We start from the raw sequence: 20,665 nt of genomic DNA on the forward strand, positions 1-20,665 counted from the left end.
CAGCCTTAAGAGAAAAAGATAAAGGTGCATGCCTACGCCCTGAGTTCAAACCCCAGTACAAGCACAAAGGGGAAATATGTAATTTAATATCTCCCAAAAACTACCATTAAAATAGTGAAAAGATGAAGTCATTAATTTCTTATTTACCTGAATATACCCAAAACACTAACATTCAAGGAAAAAATATTAAAAATTAGGTATTTCACATTGATTTTTTTCTATTAATTTACTTTTCAAGTCGGACTAGCCATATGTAAGTATACAATAGCTACCTTGACTAGCAGCTAAAGTGTTGGACTACAAAATTCTGAATTATGAACTATGATTTTAAAAAATGTCTCACAAATTTTAATCTTTCCTCCAGCAATGACCTGCCCTTTCCCACTGAATTAACTTGTGCATTCATTCATGTATGAGATATGCTAGCATGACAGTTAAATTCCTCTTGAAAATAAAAATGTAAACAATCTTAACACAATTGAAAAGTGACTTCTGAAGTAGGTAAAAGACATGGGGAAATAAGACAGTAAGATATGATAGATTAATTACATATTGAAACATAAAGGGTAAGTAGGGGAATTTATCAAGTGAAACACAGAAGACATCACAGTAAAAGCCCTGAACACAAGGTTGGTATTCTTGAGGACGAAAGTAGAACAATGCAGTTTAAGCTTAGGGAATATGATGTGTCCCATCAGTTATTGAAATTTTCCCCAAGAGAGCTGAAAAACTAAATCTTAACATGATTGAAAAGTGTCTACCTAACACTCTTTCTTTCTTAGTTCCTAAGAGTATTTGAATTTTTTTAATGATAGAAACATAGACAACTAAAAATCCTTATCCCTCTCTAACAAAATAAAAAGTAGGTAAGGTCAAGAAGCAGTTAAGAATTATACATACACACACACACACATATGTCAAGAAACATTTAAGAACTATATATACACACCTTCCCCAAACAGAACTATTACAAATATTACTATGTATTTTGCTATTTTAAAAAAAAAGGAGAAAATTCTAATTTACCACCTCACAGAAGGTAGTGAGCACACATAAGAATGTACATGGATTTCTTGAGACAGTGCCTGTATCTTTCCCCATCATGATCTATGAAGCCTCAACTGTATTGGTACAATAAAATTTGCCCATGTAAACTACTATGTATTAATCCCTGGAAGTCTTCTAGAGAAACTCCATATATATAAGGGTTGTCTTAATGACCTGAGATACATAAATGCATATTTAATCCTCTTTTATATTTTTTCACATGTAACTTAAATCACAGAATTATCTTACTAACAATTACTTCCCATAATTTAATTATAAGTGATAACTTTGCTCACTCACTGACAGAAGTAGATCTGGTTCCTATCTACTATACTACAGATGGTATCACGGGAAGGAGAAAAAGATACTCTTTAATAATTAGCAGAAATTGTAAAGTATTAACATTCTCAAATCTGTAAAAAATAAAAATTAAAAACAGGAAAGCGGCCTCATTAGATATTCCACAAAGTAAACACTAATCAATAAGGATATACAGTAGAATAAATGGCATATAGTACCTCCTGTCATAGAATGCATTTTCAGTTTAAAGAAGACTCTCAAATAACTGATAAGTAAGCTGGAATATGGATAAATTGTCTTTAAAAAATAGGTTAAATAGATAAGAGCACTGAAGAAAAAAGCCCTTGACTGAAAACAGTACAATTTAAACAAAGATTAAAAAGTATCAGTTACGGGGCTGGGAAAGTAGCTCAGTGGTAGAGCGTTTGCCTTGCATGCCTGAGGCCCTGGGTTCGATTCCTCAGCACCACATAACCAAAAAAGAAAAAAGCCAAAGTGGCGCTGTGGCTCAAGTGGTAGAGTGCTAGCCTTGAGCTGAAGAGCTGAGGGACAGTGCCCAGGCCCAGAGTTCAGGCCCCAGGACCGGACCAAAAAAAAAAAAATGTATCAATTACTATAATCACCTAACTCTGTGTGTTTTGGATATCTTTTAAACTATTTTAAAATAAAAAAATAAGTTAACTTTAAAGATTCTTAAAGTCTAAGACCTCCTTGCGTAATATTTGATTAAATAAATTAAAAAGTTACATGGAAAGCATATGAATACATATTGTAATTTTTTTCAAAATTTCTATAAATAAAAGTATAGCTTAAATATGTACCAAATGAAACTGCAAGGCTACAAACTATACATTATATACTCAACAAAACATAATAAGCCAGATAATTAAAATTTGTGCAACTTATAGTCTCTATCACAACTACTCAACCCCACCACCATAGGACAAAAGAAGCCATAAACAATATTGTGCATGTTTTTGCTCCAAATAAATTTGATTTGCAAAAACAAGTACTAAGTCAGAATTACCAACCCTTGATCTTAATAATGAATGGTATATAAGGCAAAAGATGACAGAGTGGTAGATCTGACACTGGTCTAACAAAAAGAAAAAAGAAAAATCCTACCTGGTAAATGTAATGTAATCAATAATAACCTTTAAAATTATGTAATCAGCAAGTAGATGTCTTCAAATAGGTATAGGAGTAGTTAGTAGGTATAAGTAATAGGTATGGCAGTACAAGATCAAGAAGATCAAGAAATTAAGGAAAAGATAGAACCCATAGGAATGAAGAAAGGAAAATTCATGACCTTAACCTTTAATGAGCTAACCAGGATACTAAATAGAGAATAAAGTCCAACAAAAGTAATAAGCATTCAAAAACTGAAATGGCAGCTTAAGATTGAAGTTTGGTAAACTCAAACAGAAGTATAATGCAATGAGCTAAGTACCAAGTCAAAGCAGGACTAACTGCAAAGCCGATAGTTGATCTTGAGTTATAGAATACTGAATGTACATTCCTTAAATTACTCCCAGGTTTATGACAGGAGTGGTCACAGAGCCTGAAGCATGGCTAGAGCAGTAGGCTGAGATGAAGTGGTTCCAGATGTAGAAGAGTGAGGTGGGTGTGGAATATCAAGTACATTTGAAGAGAAATGAAGACTTACTAAAAAATAATGCATTGTTATAGATCTAAAACAGATCAAATCGGGTAGGAATTAAAGTGATTAGCCATTTTATTGATAAGTCCTGTTTTCCAACTTACAAATAATATTTACCGAATATCACATAAAATTTTAAATCTTTCTTCTACTATTTGAAGTATAACAACACAGAAAAAAAAATTTAATTAAAACAAATTAGCAATTCTCTGACTCCACTTCTCAGAGAGTGCTCATTCTCATATGTATCTCTTTCCTCAGACTTGCCAGCTTTCTGCAATGTGCTATAATTATATACAATAAAAAACAACAGTTGCAAACTCCATACTTTCTAGGAAAGAGAGGCTATTTCTCTGGTAGTGTTAGAAAGAAGCTTCTGATTTGCCTAAGCAAGATTCTTTTATTATCTCACTGGTCTCAAATTTTGACTCCCAACCAACATAAAGAAAAAAGAGTATTAAAGTAAGCATAAGGAATTTTTAGCAAAAGTGACTTCATTCTGGTAAGTGTTGTAGATGCCTGATACCAGTGTGGTAAAAGAACTACCAGAAAGTAAGAACTAGGAAGTGAGCTGAAATGTACAGAACAAGAAAGTAGGAACAAAAGGGAAATTCCTCAACCTAATATGAACCTAATAGTGAAGGGCCAAATTATTTCTACGATAATCAGTGAAAGGACAAATTTTCAAAATTGGTAAAAGTTCAAGTTCTAACCAGGTAATCTAGGCAATAAAAAGAAATAAAATGCGTCCATATAAAATATTGGGCTTCAAATAAAGTATTACTTAACTTTAGTTACCCCAACAACATGTCTATCAAGGCAATTAAAACTCCCTAATGAAATTAGGAAAAACAAACAATGAGCACTTCAAACAATAAAAATAATGGCTGTGTAATTTTAATTAGCAAAGCAGAGAAGAAAAACTGTAATACTAATGTATGGTACACATTTTTAAAAATTATAAAACTGGACAACTGAACTTTGAGCTCTCCAAATAATGGAGAACTAGCTTACTATTGATGATTAACTGCTAATATTATACCAATAATCACAATAATATGGTATCTTAACAGACAAGGCCCTCAACTTTCATGCAGTCTGAACACATTACACAAGGATATCTCTAAAATTAAATTTTAAGTCACAAAGTCCTTTTGAATCTGATAATTAAATATAGCCAACTAATTCCCTCAGAAGCAATAATAGCAGATAGCATAAAGGAAGGAAAGGGTAATGATGTATGGAGATATTATAACAAGTCCTACACAAAGCAAAAGCTCCCCATTTTGCTGACAGCAAAGCGACAGTTACTAAGGCTCTACTGCAATATTTAGCATATCTATATTTAACAAGAAAATCCCTTGGAAATACTGAATGCCAAGAGCCAGTAGCCTGCTAACACAGACAGAGTATGACAATATGAGAAGATAGCCAACTAAATTCTCTTCCTTCCTTGTTTTTACTACTGTGCTCACTATTACCATACGGAAACGATGGAAGCAGTAAGCATGAATCTAGCCAGAGTAGATTTTGGGTTAAAAGAAGTGCAAGACAAAGCTGGGTGCCGGTGGCTCACACCTGTAATCCTAGCTACTCAGGTGGCTGAGATCTGAGGATCTCGATTCAAAGCCAGCCCAGGCAGGAAAGTCTGTGAAACTCTTATCTCCAATAAACCACCAGAAAACCGAAAGTGGTGCTGTAGCTCAAGTGGTAGAACACTAACCTTGAGCTGAAGAGCTGAGGGACAGTGCTCAGGCCCAGAGTTCAAGGCCCACAACCCTAAAAAAATAAATAAATAAAAGAAGTGCAAGGCAAAACCTCTGAGAATGTATTCAGATGTGAGTACAGTGATGGTCAGGTGATCTTCATGTCTTTTCTCTTGGTGGTACAAAAAAATACCTTGTGTCCGTCATTTTCAGCATCTCTTTACTGTAGAAACATTTCACATCTAGTAATTCACTTATAGTAATTCCTGCCCTAATAAACAGAAAACAGGTGGACATACAAAGGAGAATGACATGTGATAACAGTGACAGAGACTAGAGATGTATGGACCTGTAAGTCAAGGAACAGAAAGGATGGATAGCCACCAAAGAAGTAAGACAAGAAAAGATTCTTCCCTAGTGGAATTATACATAAATTGCTATTGTTTTTGGTTTGGTTTGGGTTGGGTTTTTTGGTCCATCATGGGGCTTGAACTCTGGGCCTGGTTGCTGTCCCTGAGCTCTTCAGCTCAAGGGTGAGAGCTCTACACTTGAACCACAGCATCACTTCCAGTTTTCTGGTGGTTAATTGGAGATAAGAGTCTCATGGATTTTCCTGTCTGGGATGGCTTTGAACTACAATCCTCAGAACTCAGCCTCCTGAGTAGCTAGGATTACAGATGTGAACCACCAGCACCCAGCTAATAAATTACTATTGTTATGAACCACTCATTTTGTAGTACTTTGTTAGAAGTTCAAACTACATGATATAAAATTAACTCTATTTTAAAATCATACTTGATAATAGCTAACACGAAAGCTTCTATATCCCTCACTGAAATCATGTCTATTTCTTGATACCTATCTGCTCCTAGAATGAAGTATACTACATAATAACTTTTTTTCTGTACTGGAATTTGAATTCAGGGTCTTGTGATTGAGTCAGGTGCTTTTAACACTGAGCCACACCAACAGCTTCATTTTTTTTTCCTGGTTACTCCCTTCCTAATCCCTATACCCAGGCTTGAATTCAGGAGCCTCACACTTGCTCAGCTTAATTTGTTCATACTTGCTCAGCTTACTTTGCCAACTAGTTCAGTCTTGCCTTTAGCCCTGTTTTTTATTGGTTATTTTGGATTCAGACTCATGGACATTTCTGACTGGGCTGGCTTCAAACCACAATCCACCTGGGATCAGCCTCCTGAACAACTAGAAATAAAAGTGTGAGATACCAGTGCTTGGCTGACAGTTACTTTTGAGATAAGTTCTTGCTTCCTGATATGCATGTAGCTGGGCTGCGATCTGTCAATTTTAGGCTTCCCATTGATGGGATAACAATGCATGTGCAACCATGTCTAGCTGCCCTTCACTGATAGACTAATGGATTTTTCTGCTTAAGCTGGCATAGAACCAGGAGTCTCCCAATTTCAGCCTTCCACATAGCTTAGGATAACAGGAATGTGATACTATGCACAGCTATGGGTTGAGAATGGGTCTAGAGAAATTTTCTTCCCAAGGTGGCCTCAGAATATTATGTTCTCATTCTCTGCCTCCCAATTAGCTCATTTAAAACATGAGCCACAAATACTCAGACATGAAATGTAGTTTTTAAAGTTGTAAAGGAATATAATTCAAATATACTTTAAATTATAAACCAAAACAGCACATTAAATGCCAGCTTCAAAGTTTTCTTTTCCATATAAATTTAACTCATTCATCTCTTATCACATTATCAACATTACCTAACTGCATTTCCTTTAGTAGTAATATAGCACACTGAAAACATACAGTTCATTTTCAAAAGTTCACTGATATATGTTTTAATAACTTAAGTTACTGTATTTCTTTCAAATATACACAGTACACTCAAACTCTATGTAAAGTATTTTAGAAAAGGCAGGGAAAGATGATGGATTAGAATATCTACCATTTTCCCTCTGAGAATGAAAAGAATCCTGTGACACAGAAGCAACAAATTTCTGAGAAAGGGTAGCAGAAAGGCTGGGAAGGTGACTCAGTGGTAGAGTGCTCACCCTACATGTATGAGGCACTGGGTTCAATTCCTATGCACCACATAAGCAGAAAAAGCCGGAAGTGACACTGTGGCTCAAGTGGTAGAGCGCTAGCCTTGAGCTGAAGAGGTGAGGGACAGCACCCAGGCCCAGAGTTCAAGCCCCATGACCAACCAAAAAATAAAAAAACGTAGTAGAACGAAGTAGAAAATCATAGGAAGGTTACAAGGACCAAGAAAGTTACATAAAAGCAATCACAGTAAAAGAAAAATGGGAAGGAGCTGCAGCCTGGATTTTCCAGCCAGAATGGAGAAATCAAAGATAACACCACCAAGTAAACTCAGATTAGTGTATCAAGGGATCACCAATTCAAGTGCAGACAAATATACATAATCCACAAGGCTTACTTAGCACAGAGTAAGAGAAGCAGTGACTAATCTGCTGTGACAGGCTAGAATGAAGAACTAAGGCACTTTGGGTCCTTCAAGCATCCTAGAAATTGAGAGAGTCTGCATCTTGAGAAAGTTTCTCAGGGATCCCAATGACTAGGATCACAGCTTAACAACCTACAGGACATTTTGGCATACAACTTGGGTATAAATCTTATACAAATTATAATCTTATAAAACCTAAAAATGTTTTAAAAGGCATGTGAGGAAAGGGAAGAATGGTTAACAGGGACCAACAGGAAATGTTAAGCTGCAGAAAGTTACAATGTAGCTTAGAAGCCAAGGCTGGAGACCGCCTACTTGAGGGTACCAGGAGACTAAGGATCAGGAGTTCCTACCAAGCCAGATAACAGAGAAAGGAAACTATAGTTCGCAACCCAGAAACAGTTGCAGCACCCCAGAAATTCACAATACCTGCAGAAAATAATGTCTTCAAATTCAAACATTACTAACATAATTGTAAAAGTCAAACATTCAAGACATCACTAATGTCTTAAAATTGTCAACATTACTATCTTATAACACAAACTGAAATATCAGGAAGTCTTGGCCAGTTGTTGTACACACCTCAAACTCTAGCACTAGGAAGGGTAAGAAGGATAACAATGCCATGACCAGGCTGGGCTATACAATGAAACCAAGTGAAAGAAAGAGAGGGGCTGGAAGCAAGAGAGAAAAGGAGAGAGGTAGAGAGAAGGTCTTATTGACAGTTCTAAATGCAAAGGTAATTATATCCATACTTATTTTTAAGGGAAGATAAATCCATAGCCATTGCTTCTACCTGACCAAAAAAAAAATTATAGTTCAAACACATGTATCTTAGAATACATTAGAGATTATTTCAGATGTGACAGAGAAAAGAAGTTTGAAAACAGAGGTATCTAAAAAAAGCCCATCACTATGCTCAGTCTGTTTTGTAAATGGTTAAAAACTATTCAACAACTCCAAACTCCTTTTACTATGCACACCTGGGAAGAATACAGAATCTGTAACTTTGCCTTGGAGTTACACTGATGTGGTTTCATACCAGATGTTTAAATGTTACAGTATGTACATTTTCTTTCTCTCTTCTAAGACAGAAGTAAAGGAATATTTGACTTCACTCCACAAGAGACCTATTTAATAGTTTGGTGGTTATGTAAGTAAAGGTAGCTTGGCTAAGTCAATGTTGACGACATACAGAACGACATGATCCTAATGAGTTGGAAAATATTGGCTCTCATGAGAACAGACCAGATGCTACTGAGCTGAGAAAGCTACTGTATTATTGAATTTCATTTTTATGAGGTAAAATTTATTATTCAACCATTAAGTTATCCCACATGAAATCTTGCATAAAATACTTTTACAGTTACCATTTCTGAAAAGTTTTTATTTTTAACATTAAGATGTCACTAAAATGAGAAATTCAAATGTCCATTTGACCATCTTTATATAGATTTTTAAAACTGTTAATTCCCTGAAAATACCAGATCAGAGAACTAGAACATTGAAAAAATAATGAACTCTCTAAATGAGGAAAAGGTAGAAACAAAGGAAAGTCTCATGTGACTTTGCATTTTACCTTCTGGGAAAAAAAACATAAAAGGTTAAACATTAGAAGATTTTACCACTATCAGAAGTATAAAACACATATATTAACAATCTCAGCAATACAAATTTAGCTCATATCTTAACTTTTGACTTTATCCTTTGCAATTTAGTATTTTAATTGAATTTCTAAAATTTGCTATAGTTTCATTACATAATTTCTAGTGGATTCTCAAACTTTAATTATCTCATTGTATTGCAACTCTCATTTACCAGAAAAAAAGTAATTTGATACAAGAAAGAGCAATAGCAGAAAGCTCCAAATACCTGACTGAAAAAAATGAATTAGTCAGTGAATAGCCATGAGATGTTATTTAAGAAAAACACAATATTGTTCTGAGCATAAATTTTCCCATCTGTAAAACAGAATATATTACCTGTCAACAATAATACTACTGATATTATTAATGCTCTCTCTCTCTCTTTCTGCTTATGTGGTGCTGAGGAATTGAACCCACTGCCTCATACATGTAGGGTGAGCACTCTACCACTGAGTCACCTTCCCAGCCTTTCTACTACCCTTTCTCAGAAATTTGTTGCTTCTGTGTCACAGGATTCTTTTCATTCTCAGAGGGAAAATGGTAGATATTCTAATCCATCATCTTTCCCTGCCTCTTCTAAAATACTTTACATAGAGTTTGAGTGTACTGTGTATATTTGAAAGAAATACAGTAACTTAAGTTATTAAAACATATATCAGTGAACTTTTGAAAATGAACTGTATGTTTTCAGTGTGCTATATTACTACTAAAGGAAATGCAGTTAGGTAATGTTGATAATGTGATAAGAGATGAATGAGTTAAATTTATATGGAAAAGAAAACTTTGAAGCTGGCATTTAATGTGCTGTTTTGGTTTATAATTTGAAGTATATTTGAATTATATTCCTTTACAACTTTAAAAACTACATTTCATGTCTGAGTATTTGTGGCTCATGTTTTAAATGAGCTAATTGGGAGGCAGAGAATGAGAACATAATATTCTGAGGCCACCTTGGGAAGAAAATTTCTCTAGACCCATTCTCAACCCATAGCTGTGCATAGTATCACATTCCTGTTATCCTAAGCTATGTGGAAGGTTGAAATTGGGAGACTCCTGGTTCTATGCCAGCTTAAGCAGAAAAATCCAATGGGTGGGAATAGTGTCATCCCAGAAGTATAGAGAAAAACAAATAGGAGGACTACAGTCCAGGCCAGCCTAATAAAAAACCAAGACTATGTCTTGAAAAAAACAAAAAGTGATCTGGTAGAGTGGCTCAAGTGTTAAAGCCCTGGGTTCAAACCTAAACCTAAATACTGTTAACAACAACAATAATAATGATAACACTGTTTCATAAGCATACTTTGCAAAACCTTCATTTTAATTTTTTTAATGTCTGTATTGTTATTGTAAAAGTGATGTACATAAATCACATAAAGAATAATTTTTTTTTTTTTTGCCAGTCCTGGGACTTGAACTGTGGGCCTGGGCTCTGTCTTCTGTCCTCTGTCCCTGAGCTTTTGATCAAGGCTAGTGCTCTACCACTTGAGCCACAGCGCCACTCCAGTTTTTTTTTAATAGTTTATTGGAGGTAAGAGTCTCCTCAACTTTCCTGACCATAATGGTTTTAAATCAAGATTCTCAGATCTCTGCCTCCTGAGTAACAAAAATTACATGCATGAGTCATGACACCCAACTAAGAATACATTTCCTTTTCAACAATGTCACCCCTTCCCTTGCTCTCTCCAAGTTTTTCTTCCTATTTCCACACCCAAGTTGTATAGTTCATTTTCAACATAGTGTCTAATGAGTTTCACTGCTACATTTGTTTACCCTTTGTCCCACCATTTCCATGCCACTCCCTTACCATCCCAAAGACAGATAAACAAATGAACAGGACAAAAGGAAAAAACAAAACCAGCAATAAAGAAAAATAATTCTTGTTTCTATTTCCTTGAGTTCATTTCAATAGATATTATTTTGTATGATCAGATGCTCATTGCTAATGTATCTTTGTGATCCTCTCCTAAGAATATCCTCCCTTGTTCTCTCTGTGTGAATGCCTAGAGATCTTTATAATATATGATGTTCTAGCGTATTTTTTTCTTTACCATGCAGTGTATTTACTTGTAGGTTTATAGGCACATTCTAGTTACCACAAATGGGGGAAAACATGCAACCTATGTTTCTCTGGCTTACTTTGCTTAATATAATTTTTCCAAGCATTTCCATTTCCTGACAAATGGTACAATATCATTCTTACTGATGGAGGCATAGAATTCCCTTGTGTATATATACCTCATTTTCTTGATCCATTTGTTCACTTTTGGGCATGTGAGTTAATTCCATATATGGGTTATGGTAAACAATGCTGAAATGAATGTAGTATGTTATTAGCTTTAGTGTGGCCTTGTTTGTGTTCTATTGGATAAATATCCAGGGGTAGAATTGCTGGATCACAAGGAAGCTTTATATTTAATCTTTTGAGAAACCCTCATATTGCTTTCCAGATTGGTTGAACAAGTTTATATTCCCACCCACAGTGTAGCAGAGTTCCCTTTTGGCCATATCCCTGACAGCATGTGTTATTGCTAGTTTTCTTGATAATGGCCATTCTAATTGGGGTGAAGTAGAATTTCAATGTTATTTTGATTTGAATCTCAATGTTATTTCTTGATCAGAGATGCTGAACATTTCTTCATGTGTCTATTGACTATTCTTCTTCTAAGAGGTCTCTTTTAAAGTATTTTAGCCAATGTATTAATTGGGCTGTTGTTTCTTTGAGGGTTTAATGTGGGGGGAGGGGGGGTCGTCAATTTTTAAGCTCTAAGTTTGCAAGTGTTAAGGAAGAAATTCGTTTTGTAGCTTTTTAGAGCCACAATTCAGTGTTCACATGGATAGTCTCTAGAAGTTTTACCACAAAACAGTAGCTAATGATTTGGCTCAACACACACACACACAAAAAAATTATCTCTTGCCTCTATAACATAGTTTATCAAAAAGAAAAAACTCTTTTACAAGCCAGGCACAGGTGCCTAATGACAATAATCCTAGGTAAAAGACTAAAGTCTAAAAGACTCTTATATCCAATTAACTGGCAAAAAGCCAATAATGGAGTTGTGGCTCAAGTGGTAAAAGTGTCAGACTTGAATGAAAAGCTAAACAAGAGTGACAGGCCCTGAGGTCAAGCCCCAGTTCTGGCACCAAAAAAAAAAAAAACAAGCAGTCCCTCCCCCACAGTATAACCCCTGCTTTCACTGTATTTGATGTCGGTATAATTTGTGGAGGGGAAGGGAAAAAACAAATCATTTAAATAGTGATACAGGTGGACCCATTGCAACAATGAGATATACAAGTCGTTATGTCGAAAATGAACTTTACAACTTTGGTGGAAGGGGACTGGGTAGAGGGGCAGGGGGAGGATGGGAAGGGGAAACAAAGGAGGAGGCTACAATGCTTGATAAGAAGTGTACTCATTATTTTGCCCATGTAATTGTAACCCCTCTGTACAGTATTTTCACAATAAAAATAAAATAAAAATAAAAACAAACAAAAAAACACACTCTTTTCCTTCCTGAAGTCATTTTGCAGTTTTGAACCTTAAAATTAAAAGTATTATATTTCTGTAGCACCATTAATAGTTTAATATTTAGAATGAAAAGATTGAGTTAGGGTACTGTTTTATATTCTATGATCCAATAAAATAAAATAATCTAATTTGCTGTACAGTAAATGACTTTCTTAACAATTATTAAAGGAAAAAATAGGTTAAACAGCTATTTTTAGAGTACCAACTAATCAACATACAACTATACAACTTGTAAGTAGGGATGGGAGGGAAAAACTGCGAGAGAATGAGGAAAGGAGTGCCATTGTCCAAAAAGAAGTATACTCTTTGCCTGACTTGTGTAACTAAACATTCTGTACATCATCTTCATAATAACAATAAAAAAATTTTTAAGCAGAAAGAAATATAAAGGCAGCAGAGAAAAGTAGAAAGTAGTATAGTTTCATTACCAGCCCCCTAGGGCAGGGGCATAAGAAAACTTCACAAGCTATATACCTCAATACATTCATTTTTAAGTAAAAGACTGGAAGAAGAAGTACAAACAAAAACCAACCAAAAGAAAGCTGTTGTAACTATGCTAAAGCAAGAAAAATTATTTATGAATCAAAAGACTGGGGTACACTCAACACACTGAGAAAAAGAATCAATTCAAAAAGAGAATCTCACTGGGTACCAGTGGCTCATACCTATAATCCCAGCTACTCAGAGGCTGAAATTTGAGGATCACAGTTCAAAGCCAGCCCAGGCAGGAAAGTCCATAAGACTCTTTATCTCCAATAAACTACTCAAGAAAGCCAGAAGTGGTGCTGCGGCTCAAGTGGTAGAGTACTAGCCTTGAGCAAAAAGAAACTCAGGGACAGCACTAAGGCCCAGAGTTCAAGCCTCAGGACTGGCAAAAAAAAAAAAAAAATAATAATACAGATGCTAAAATATGTACAGTTCTTTAGCAGGTTCAAAAACTCAGAGCTCTTAGTGAAGAGACTATAGGTTAATGCAACATTCATCTTGTCATTCTTTTACATTTCTAAATATATCACCCAACAACCATAAAATACCAGAAGAAGAAGAGGAAGAAGAGGAGGAGGAGGAAGAAGAAGAAGAAGAAGAGTTGGAGGAGGAGGAGGAGGAAGAGGAGGAAGGGGGGAGAGGGGGAGGAGAAAAGGGGAGAGGAAGGTGAAGGAGGAGGGGGAGGGGAGGGGAAGGGAGAAGAACTGGCTAATTTAAGAAGACTGTAATTACATAACAGACCCTATCACAATTTGTGCTATATTCCCTACACTAAAGTCTCAAACCTTTAAGAAGTATTAGTGAAGAATTTAAAATAATTATTTAACAAGATAAATAAAGAATAATTACATTTAAAGTGTCTCATCTTTAAAAACTAGGGATCACTTGCAGATATGATTATTTTGAAGCTAAAATTGTAAAACCAAACCTATAAACTGTTTATCTGCAAACTGAAGATGAAGAAATTAAACTAAGATCAGATCAAAACCGAAATTGTTTTTAGTAGTTAACTTTTCAAGATGTAATATTAATGTTTTCACAAAAAAAATGCCTGCTATGTCTTATCAAATGTTATGAGTAATTATATTTCACTTTACCAGCATAATCAAACATACAGCATTCATACTTGGCTTGTTTATCTATTTAAACATGCATATTAACAATTCCATAGTTACCTATGTGAGGCCCACAGGCAAATTAAGTGAACCGTTGGTAAATAATAATACTCATAATGTCTTTTAAATAGAAAACAGATCCAGAAATTTGTTCTAGGAAACAAAACTGGATTGCTTAATCCTTACTAGTGACTTCAAACATAAGCTATAAATATCCACTTTCACAAGAAATAGATTATAATTTAGGTGGAACATGCTAGACATGCAGATCTGAATGACAGTAGTCAGCTCTAAAACATAATTTCCACTTGACCATCAACAAAATTGCTCACTTACTTGTAGTTTGGAAGACTTCATTCATCAAAGCTTCATTCACTGCTAAAGAGTTCACATTTCCAATATGAGACCAACTTTGATAGATTGCCTGCAGCATAAGTGTCTGAGCTCTTGTACCTTGAATTGTAAGATTTGGAAGTTCAAATATACCTTCAGTAATGACAATCTGAGATTGTTTGGTCCTACATAATAAAACAGAATAAAAGTATGGTAAATAGCATTATAAACACCACACTGTTTTGTAAAGAAACACAGAAAAGGGTAAACATTCAAAATATTTTCAAACTAAATTAAATCAACTAGATTGCAATTCTCCAAATGTTTCAATATTTCAAAAAGTCTTACAAATCATGTAAAACACAAATACAAATTCTATATACTTGTAAGTTCTGTTGCATTAGTTAGATTTTTCAATCAAATTAATCACCCCAAATAAAAATGATAGTCATTGAGTTATAGAAGAATTACTAGTAGATCTGCACTGTTCTAAATATCATATTTTTTAACACATTAAATTTTGTCACTGTAACTACTCCTTTTTCATATACAAAAGCCAGTAGACACACAGATAAAATTAAATACAAGCTACTATCAAGCAGGATAGATAGCACCTGTCTGTAACCTCTGCTACTCAGGTAGATGAGATCAGGAGGGTTACTGTTGAAGGCCAGCCAGAGCAAAAAGTTCCTGAGACACATCTCAAGCTGGGCATGGTCATCTATACCAATCATCCCAGCTACGGTAGTTAAGGTAAATAAGAGGATAGTGGTCCCAACCAGTCCAGACAAAAAGCAAGACCAAATTACAAAATAATCATAACAAAAGTGCAAGAGCCTAACAGGCTCAAAGGCCTGCATTTAAATCCCAGTGTGTGTGTGTGTGTGTGTGTGTGTGTGTGTGTGTGTGTGTGTGTGTGTGTGTGTGTGTGTGTGTGTGTGTGTGTGTGTGTGTGTGTGTGTGTGTGTGTGTGTGTGTGTGTGTGTGTGTGTGTGTGTGTGTGTGTGTGTGTGTGTGTGTGCAATGCAATGTTATTCCAAGTGATCTGAGCTAGGGACATTCACACTATCCTTCTTCCTACAAGTATTTATGAAACAGTCACAATATATTCACTTCCTATAACAATGACTAGGAATTTTTTTAATTTTTTAAATTCCCAAAGTATCTATTTCACTGATACCTTATTCTTCTGATTCTGTCTGTGACTAGTGTTAAATAAAACAAAATGATATACCATCCTTATGAGTCACAAGGAAGAAAGATATTGCTTAAAGACTAACTGAAAATGGATCCTGAAGAATACAAAGTATTTCAACAAAAGCACTTCAAAAATTCTTTAAGGAAAAACAAAATATATCCAATTATTTTAATGGCTAAAAGATCTGAATAGGAAACTCACAACGATGAAACCAGGAATGACCAATAAATATGCTAGACCATAAACCATAGCTCTCAGTCTTCACCAGGTAAAAGGTCTCATTATTCTCAAAGAAGGCTTACACAATGATAGGTTTCGCAGTATTATATTATTAAACATGAGACAATCTCATTGTCAAATAAATTATGATAACTTCATACAAAACTACTCAGACAATAAAAGAATAAAGGTTTATTAACATGAAAGATCATAAAATATGTTCAAGTAAAAATACAAAATTGTAAAATAATGATTTCATATAATATGAAATGGTTATCTACACATAAAAGTTATTTCTGAATGTGTTAATATACTAAGATAAAAAGTTATGAGAACAATAAATAAGTTGTTCTTACTTGAGAGTATGTGTGGGTTGGGACAAATGGGAGGAAGGGGAATGATGGAAGGGTGACACAGATGAAGATGTCTTTTAAGCATCAATTGACATGTTGAACTGAAATCCCTTTACACCATTACTTAAAGATAATAAGTTAATTATTTTAACTGCAAAGGCCAGATATCAGTATAATCAATGTACCTCTATGTTAGATATAAAATATGAACTTATAAAAATGCATACAGGGCTATACACATATTTATATATAAAATCAAACTGACTAAAGTATGATATACACAGGGTTAGATTTCCATGATATAACACTTTGGAACAATTAACAGACAATTTAACAAAATGAGTATCAGAAAGATGAAACATGCCTTGTGTGAGAAGAGTAAGAATTAAGGGAAGAGAGTAGATGAAGAAAAGAATGATGGACAAATACCGTCTTAATACTTAGATGAATGAAGAGAAGAATGGTGGATAAATACAGTCTTAATACTCAATGTACCTAATACTCAATGTAAAATTGGAACTAGAAAACTTGAGGGCAAGGTGGGATTGGGATGGATGGGAGAATAATGAAAGGGGAGAAAATGATCAATATGAATTGTACACAAAATCACCTGTTAAACTAAATCCCTTTATACAATTATTAAAAGATCATTTTAAATATTTTAAAAGGTAAAGTCAAGATATCATTATCGATTAATCCAACTGCTCCTATTCCAAGTTTATCGATTTTATTCCTCCTCTTTGAAACAAACCCCACCTCCCTAAGCCTTTTTTAGTGATGGGCAAAAATGACAGAAAAGCCAAAAAGTCTCATGAAAGTTCCTCATAAAAGGAACAAAGAATCTAACCCAAATGTTAGGAATTGACCTTTTAAAAGCAATTTAAAACATTTATGAAAAGTATACTATCCATATTATACTCAAGGATGAAAGGCTGAAAGCTTTCTTACCAAAATCAGAAACTAAACAAGAATGTCTGTTCTTGCCCTGCTATTCAGCTCTATAAAGCCAGGTACAGTGGTGTGTCCCTGTGGCCCCAGAAACTTGGGAGAGAATGGGGGAGACTTGTCAGTCCCTATTCCAAGAAAAAAATTCGAGAAGTTCCAAACAAGAAAAATGAGTAAGACCTTCAAACTGCAGCATTAGAAATAAAACTATCACTACTAACATATTACAATATTTTTTAAAAACTTCGAGCTAATAAATGAATACAACAAAGTTTCAAATTACAAGATAAATCAATCTTACATTTATGTGATTATAACTTACAATCTAAAAATGACATTAAGTCTTAAAACAATTTCATTTCTATTACCATCAAAAAGAAAAAAGTTAAAGTCCTCAGAGAAAAATATAACAATGTTTTGTGTACTACAAACTACAAAGTATGATTTAAAGAAATGAAGATAACTTAAAGAAATGAAAAGACAATTCATGTTTATGGACCAAAAAACTTTATTTTTAAGATAGCAATATTGATTCCATAAAGCAATCGATAGATAACCCCTTCCCAATAAATAAAGAATCCCAGGTACCTATTTTAAAGAAATGAATATACCAATCTTAAAATTCACACAGAATTGCAAGGGATCTATTGGCTAAAACAATCTTGAAAACGAATAAAGTTGAATAGCAGCAGTGCCAGTTCCATGTGGAGAACGCTGGACGGTGTTTCTCCAGCAGCTGCAGTTCTCATTACAGCACCAGAACGAGTTCTGTTCTTGTTCATCCACGGAGATCTCTTTCATCTCCCTCGGCTGCGGGAAATCAGACTGTGTGACTGAGTCCACGATGGCTTAAGCTTTGAAACCACAGAAGGAAGTTTGAGAAACTACTACAAGCAATGGGGAAAGCTCACAAACTGTGGTTATGAGAGATCCTGCAAGCAAAAGATCAGGAGGATTTGGTTTTGTAACTTACTCATCCATGGCTGAGGTTGATGCTGCCATGGCTGCCAGGCCTCATTCAGTTGATGAGTGGTTGAGCCAAAAAAAAGAGGAGTCTGGAAAACCAGGGGCTCCTGTGACAGTGATGAAGCTGTTTGTTGGTGGAATTAAAGAAGATACTGAGGAACATCACCTTAGAGATTACTTTGAAGAACATGGAAAAATTGGTACCCTTAAAATAATTACTGATAGGCAGTCTGGAAAGAAAAGAGGCTTTGGCTTTGTTATTTTTGATGACCAAGGGCCTGTGTATAAAACTGTATTGCAAAAATGTCACACTTTTGGGCTGGGAATGTTGGCTTAGTGGTAGAGTGCCTGCCTAGCATGCATGAAGCCCTGGGTTCCATTCATCAGTACCAATAAACAGTAAAAGCCAGATGTGGTTATGTGGCTCACGCGTAGAGTGCTAGCCTTGAACACAGAGAATCAGGGTCAGAGCCTAGGGATGGAGTTCAAGCCCCAGGACTGTCAAAAAAAAAACAAAAAAAAAAAACCACTACCAATGGTCACAATGCATAAAAAAGGAAGGCACTGTCTAGACAAGAAATGCAAGAGGTCCAAAGTTCTAGGAGTAGAAGAGGAGGGAACTTTGGTTTGGGGGATTCTAGCCGTGGCAATGTAAAATTTGGACCAGGACCCGGAAGTAACTTTAGAGGAGGATCTGATGGATATGGAAGTGGTCATGGATTTGGGGATGACCATCATGGGTATGGAGGAGGACTTGGAGGTAGCCCTGGTTATGGAGGAAGAAGAAGAAGAAGAGGATATGGTAGTGGAAGTCATGGATATGGCAACCAGGGTGGGGGCTAAGGTTGTTAAGACAGCTATAGAGGAGGAAATTGTGGACGTGCAAATTACAATGGTTTTGTAGATTACAACCAGCAACCTTCTAACTATGGTCCAATGAAGAGTGGTGGCAGAAACATGAGAAGACTATATGGTGGAGGAAACTATGATCCAGGAGGCAGTGGTGGAAGTGGTGGTTATGGTGGGAGCAGCCAATACTGAGCTTCTCCCTATTTTCCATAGAATTCATTGTATAAATAGGAGAGGATGAGAGCCTGGAGATAACAGAACAGTTCCTACTTATCAAAATAAAGAAGTTAAGAAAAATCTTATCTCAGTCATGAATAAATATACAATGGTAAGGCAGAAGACGCCAGGGCATATGCAGAGAGCCATTTTGTGAATGGATTGGATTATTTAATAACCTTACTGTGGAGCCTTTGAGACAGTTTCTTAATTTTTTAATTGTTGTTTCTTTCTCCTGGTCTTTGTAAGAGTGTAAAAAGCATTCCTTTTTTGATAATGTTAAGTTTGTAAGTTTCAGGTGATCTGTGAAAACTTTAAGATTTTTCTCAGAAGTTTTGAAAATCTATAGCCAGGATCATGGTGTACTAAGACATAACATTTTTCCTTGTGTAGCTGGGTGCTTGGTGGCTCACATCTGTAATCCTAGCCACTCAGGAGGCTGAGATCTGAGGATCACAGTTCAAAGCGATCACAGACTTCCCTGCCCGGGGAGTTAAACACCAGAAAACTGTAAATAGCACTGTGGTTCAGTGCCATTGAGCTCAAGAGCTCAGAAACAGCACCCAGGCCCAGAGTTAAAGCCCCACAATCGACAAGAAAAAAAAAAAAAGTAAGTGTGTGTATAGAATTAAGAAGCTGTTGTACATTTATGATTTTAATAAAAAACAATTCTAAAGAATAAAGCTAGTAGGACTAGGCATTGTGGCACAGACCAGGCATCCCTGCAATGTGGGAGGCAGAGATCAGGAGAATGATGATTCAAGGTCAATCTAGGCAAAACATTAACAAGATCTCATCTCAACAAACAATCCTGTCAAAGTTGTACGAAGTTTAATTCCAGCTATGCAATATAGGCATGTAGGAAGATTGAGGTCCAAATCCTACTCAAAACAGAAAAGTGAGAACTATTTAACTAAATCAAAATTTCCTGGGGCATAGCTCAAATGATAAAGCCATTATCTAGCAAGTTTGGGGACACATGTTCAAACACTAGCACCAGAAAAAAAAAAAGACTCAAACTTTCTAACTTTAAAAGATATTACAAAGATACAGTAATCAAAATAGTATCATACTAGCATAAGAATAAACACATAGATTGATTCTTTACATCTGAGAGCCTAGAAATAAACCTCTTTATTTGTGTTTAAAATATTTTAAATAAGGGTATTAAACCCAAGCAATGAAAAATAAAGCCTTACAGCAAGTTGTTAGAAGCTATTAAACATATGCATACCAAAGAACTAATATGGACTAATACCTCAAAGCAAAAAAACCTGAATTCACTATGAATCAGAGCTAAAACTATAAAGTTCTTAGAAGTAAACAAAGGCATGAATGTTCATGATCTTGAATAAGAAATAATTTCTAAATATGGCACAAAAAGCAAAAGCAACAACAGATAAGTTGGATTTCATCAGAATTTAAAACTTTTGAGAATTAAGTGATATTTAAACAAAGTTAAACAATGATATACAAAATATTAGAAATATTTCCAAATCATGTATCTGATAAGGGACAAGCTTCCAAAATGCATAAAAAAATTCCATAATTCAATAACAAAAAGATACAAAGCTCTGTTTTAAGAGAAACATAAGACTAAAATAGACACTTGCACAAAAAAGATAAATAACCAATGATTATATGAAAGGCTACTCAC

The 20,665-nt window shown here is 35.1% G+C and overlaps 1 protein-coding gene and 1 pseudogene across 2 annotated transcripts in view; one reads left to right on the forward strand and one right to left on the reverse strand.

Annotated features, from left to right (window-relative positions):
• Vps13b (vacuolar protein sorting 13 homolog B) overlaps positions 1-20,665 on the reverse strand; it is a 505,216-nt gene that overhangs the window by 410,814 nt on the left and 73,737 nt on the right. For both annotated transcript variants that reach the window (XM_042673185.1, XM_042673186.1), the window contains exon 17: positions 14,266-14,447. In XM_042673185.1, the coding sequence (XP_042529119.1) occupies positions 14,266-14,447 (182 nt within the window). The remainder of the gene's footprint in view (positions 1-14,265; positions 14,448-20,665) is intronic.
• Positions 14,976-19,032, forward strand: LOC122102275 (annotated as a pseudogene).

The sequence above is a fragment of the Dipodomys spectabilis genome, unplaced genomic scaffold, assembly GCF_019054845.1.
Source record: "Dipodomys spectabilis isolate Male_0828 unplaced genomic scaffold, ASM1905484v1 ptg000783l, whole genome shotgun sequence".
Lineage (NCBI taxonomy): Eukaryota > Metazoa > Chordata > Mammalia > Rodentia > Heteromyidae > Dipodomys > Dipodomys spectabilis.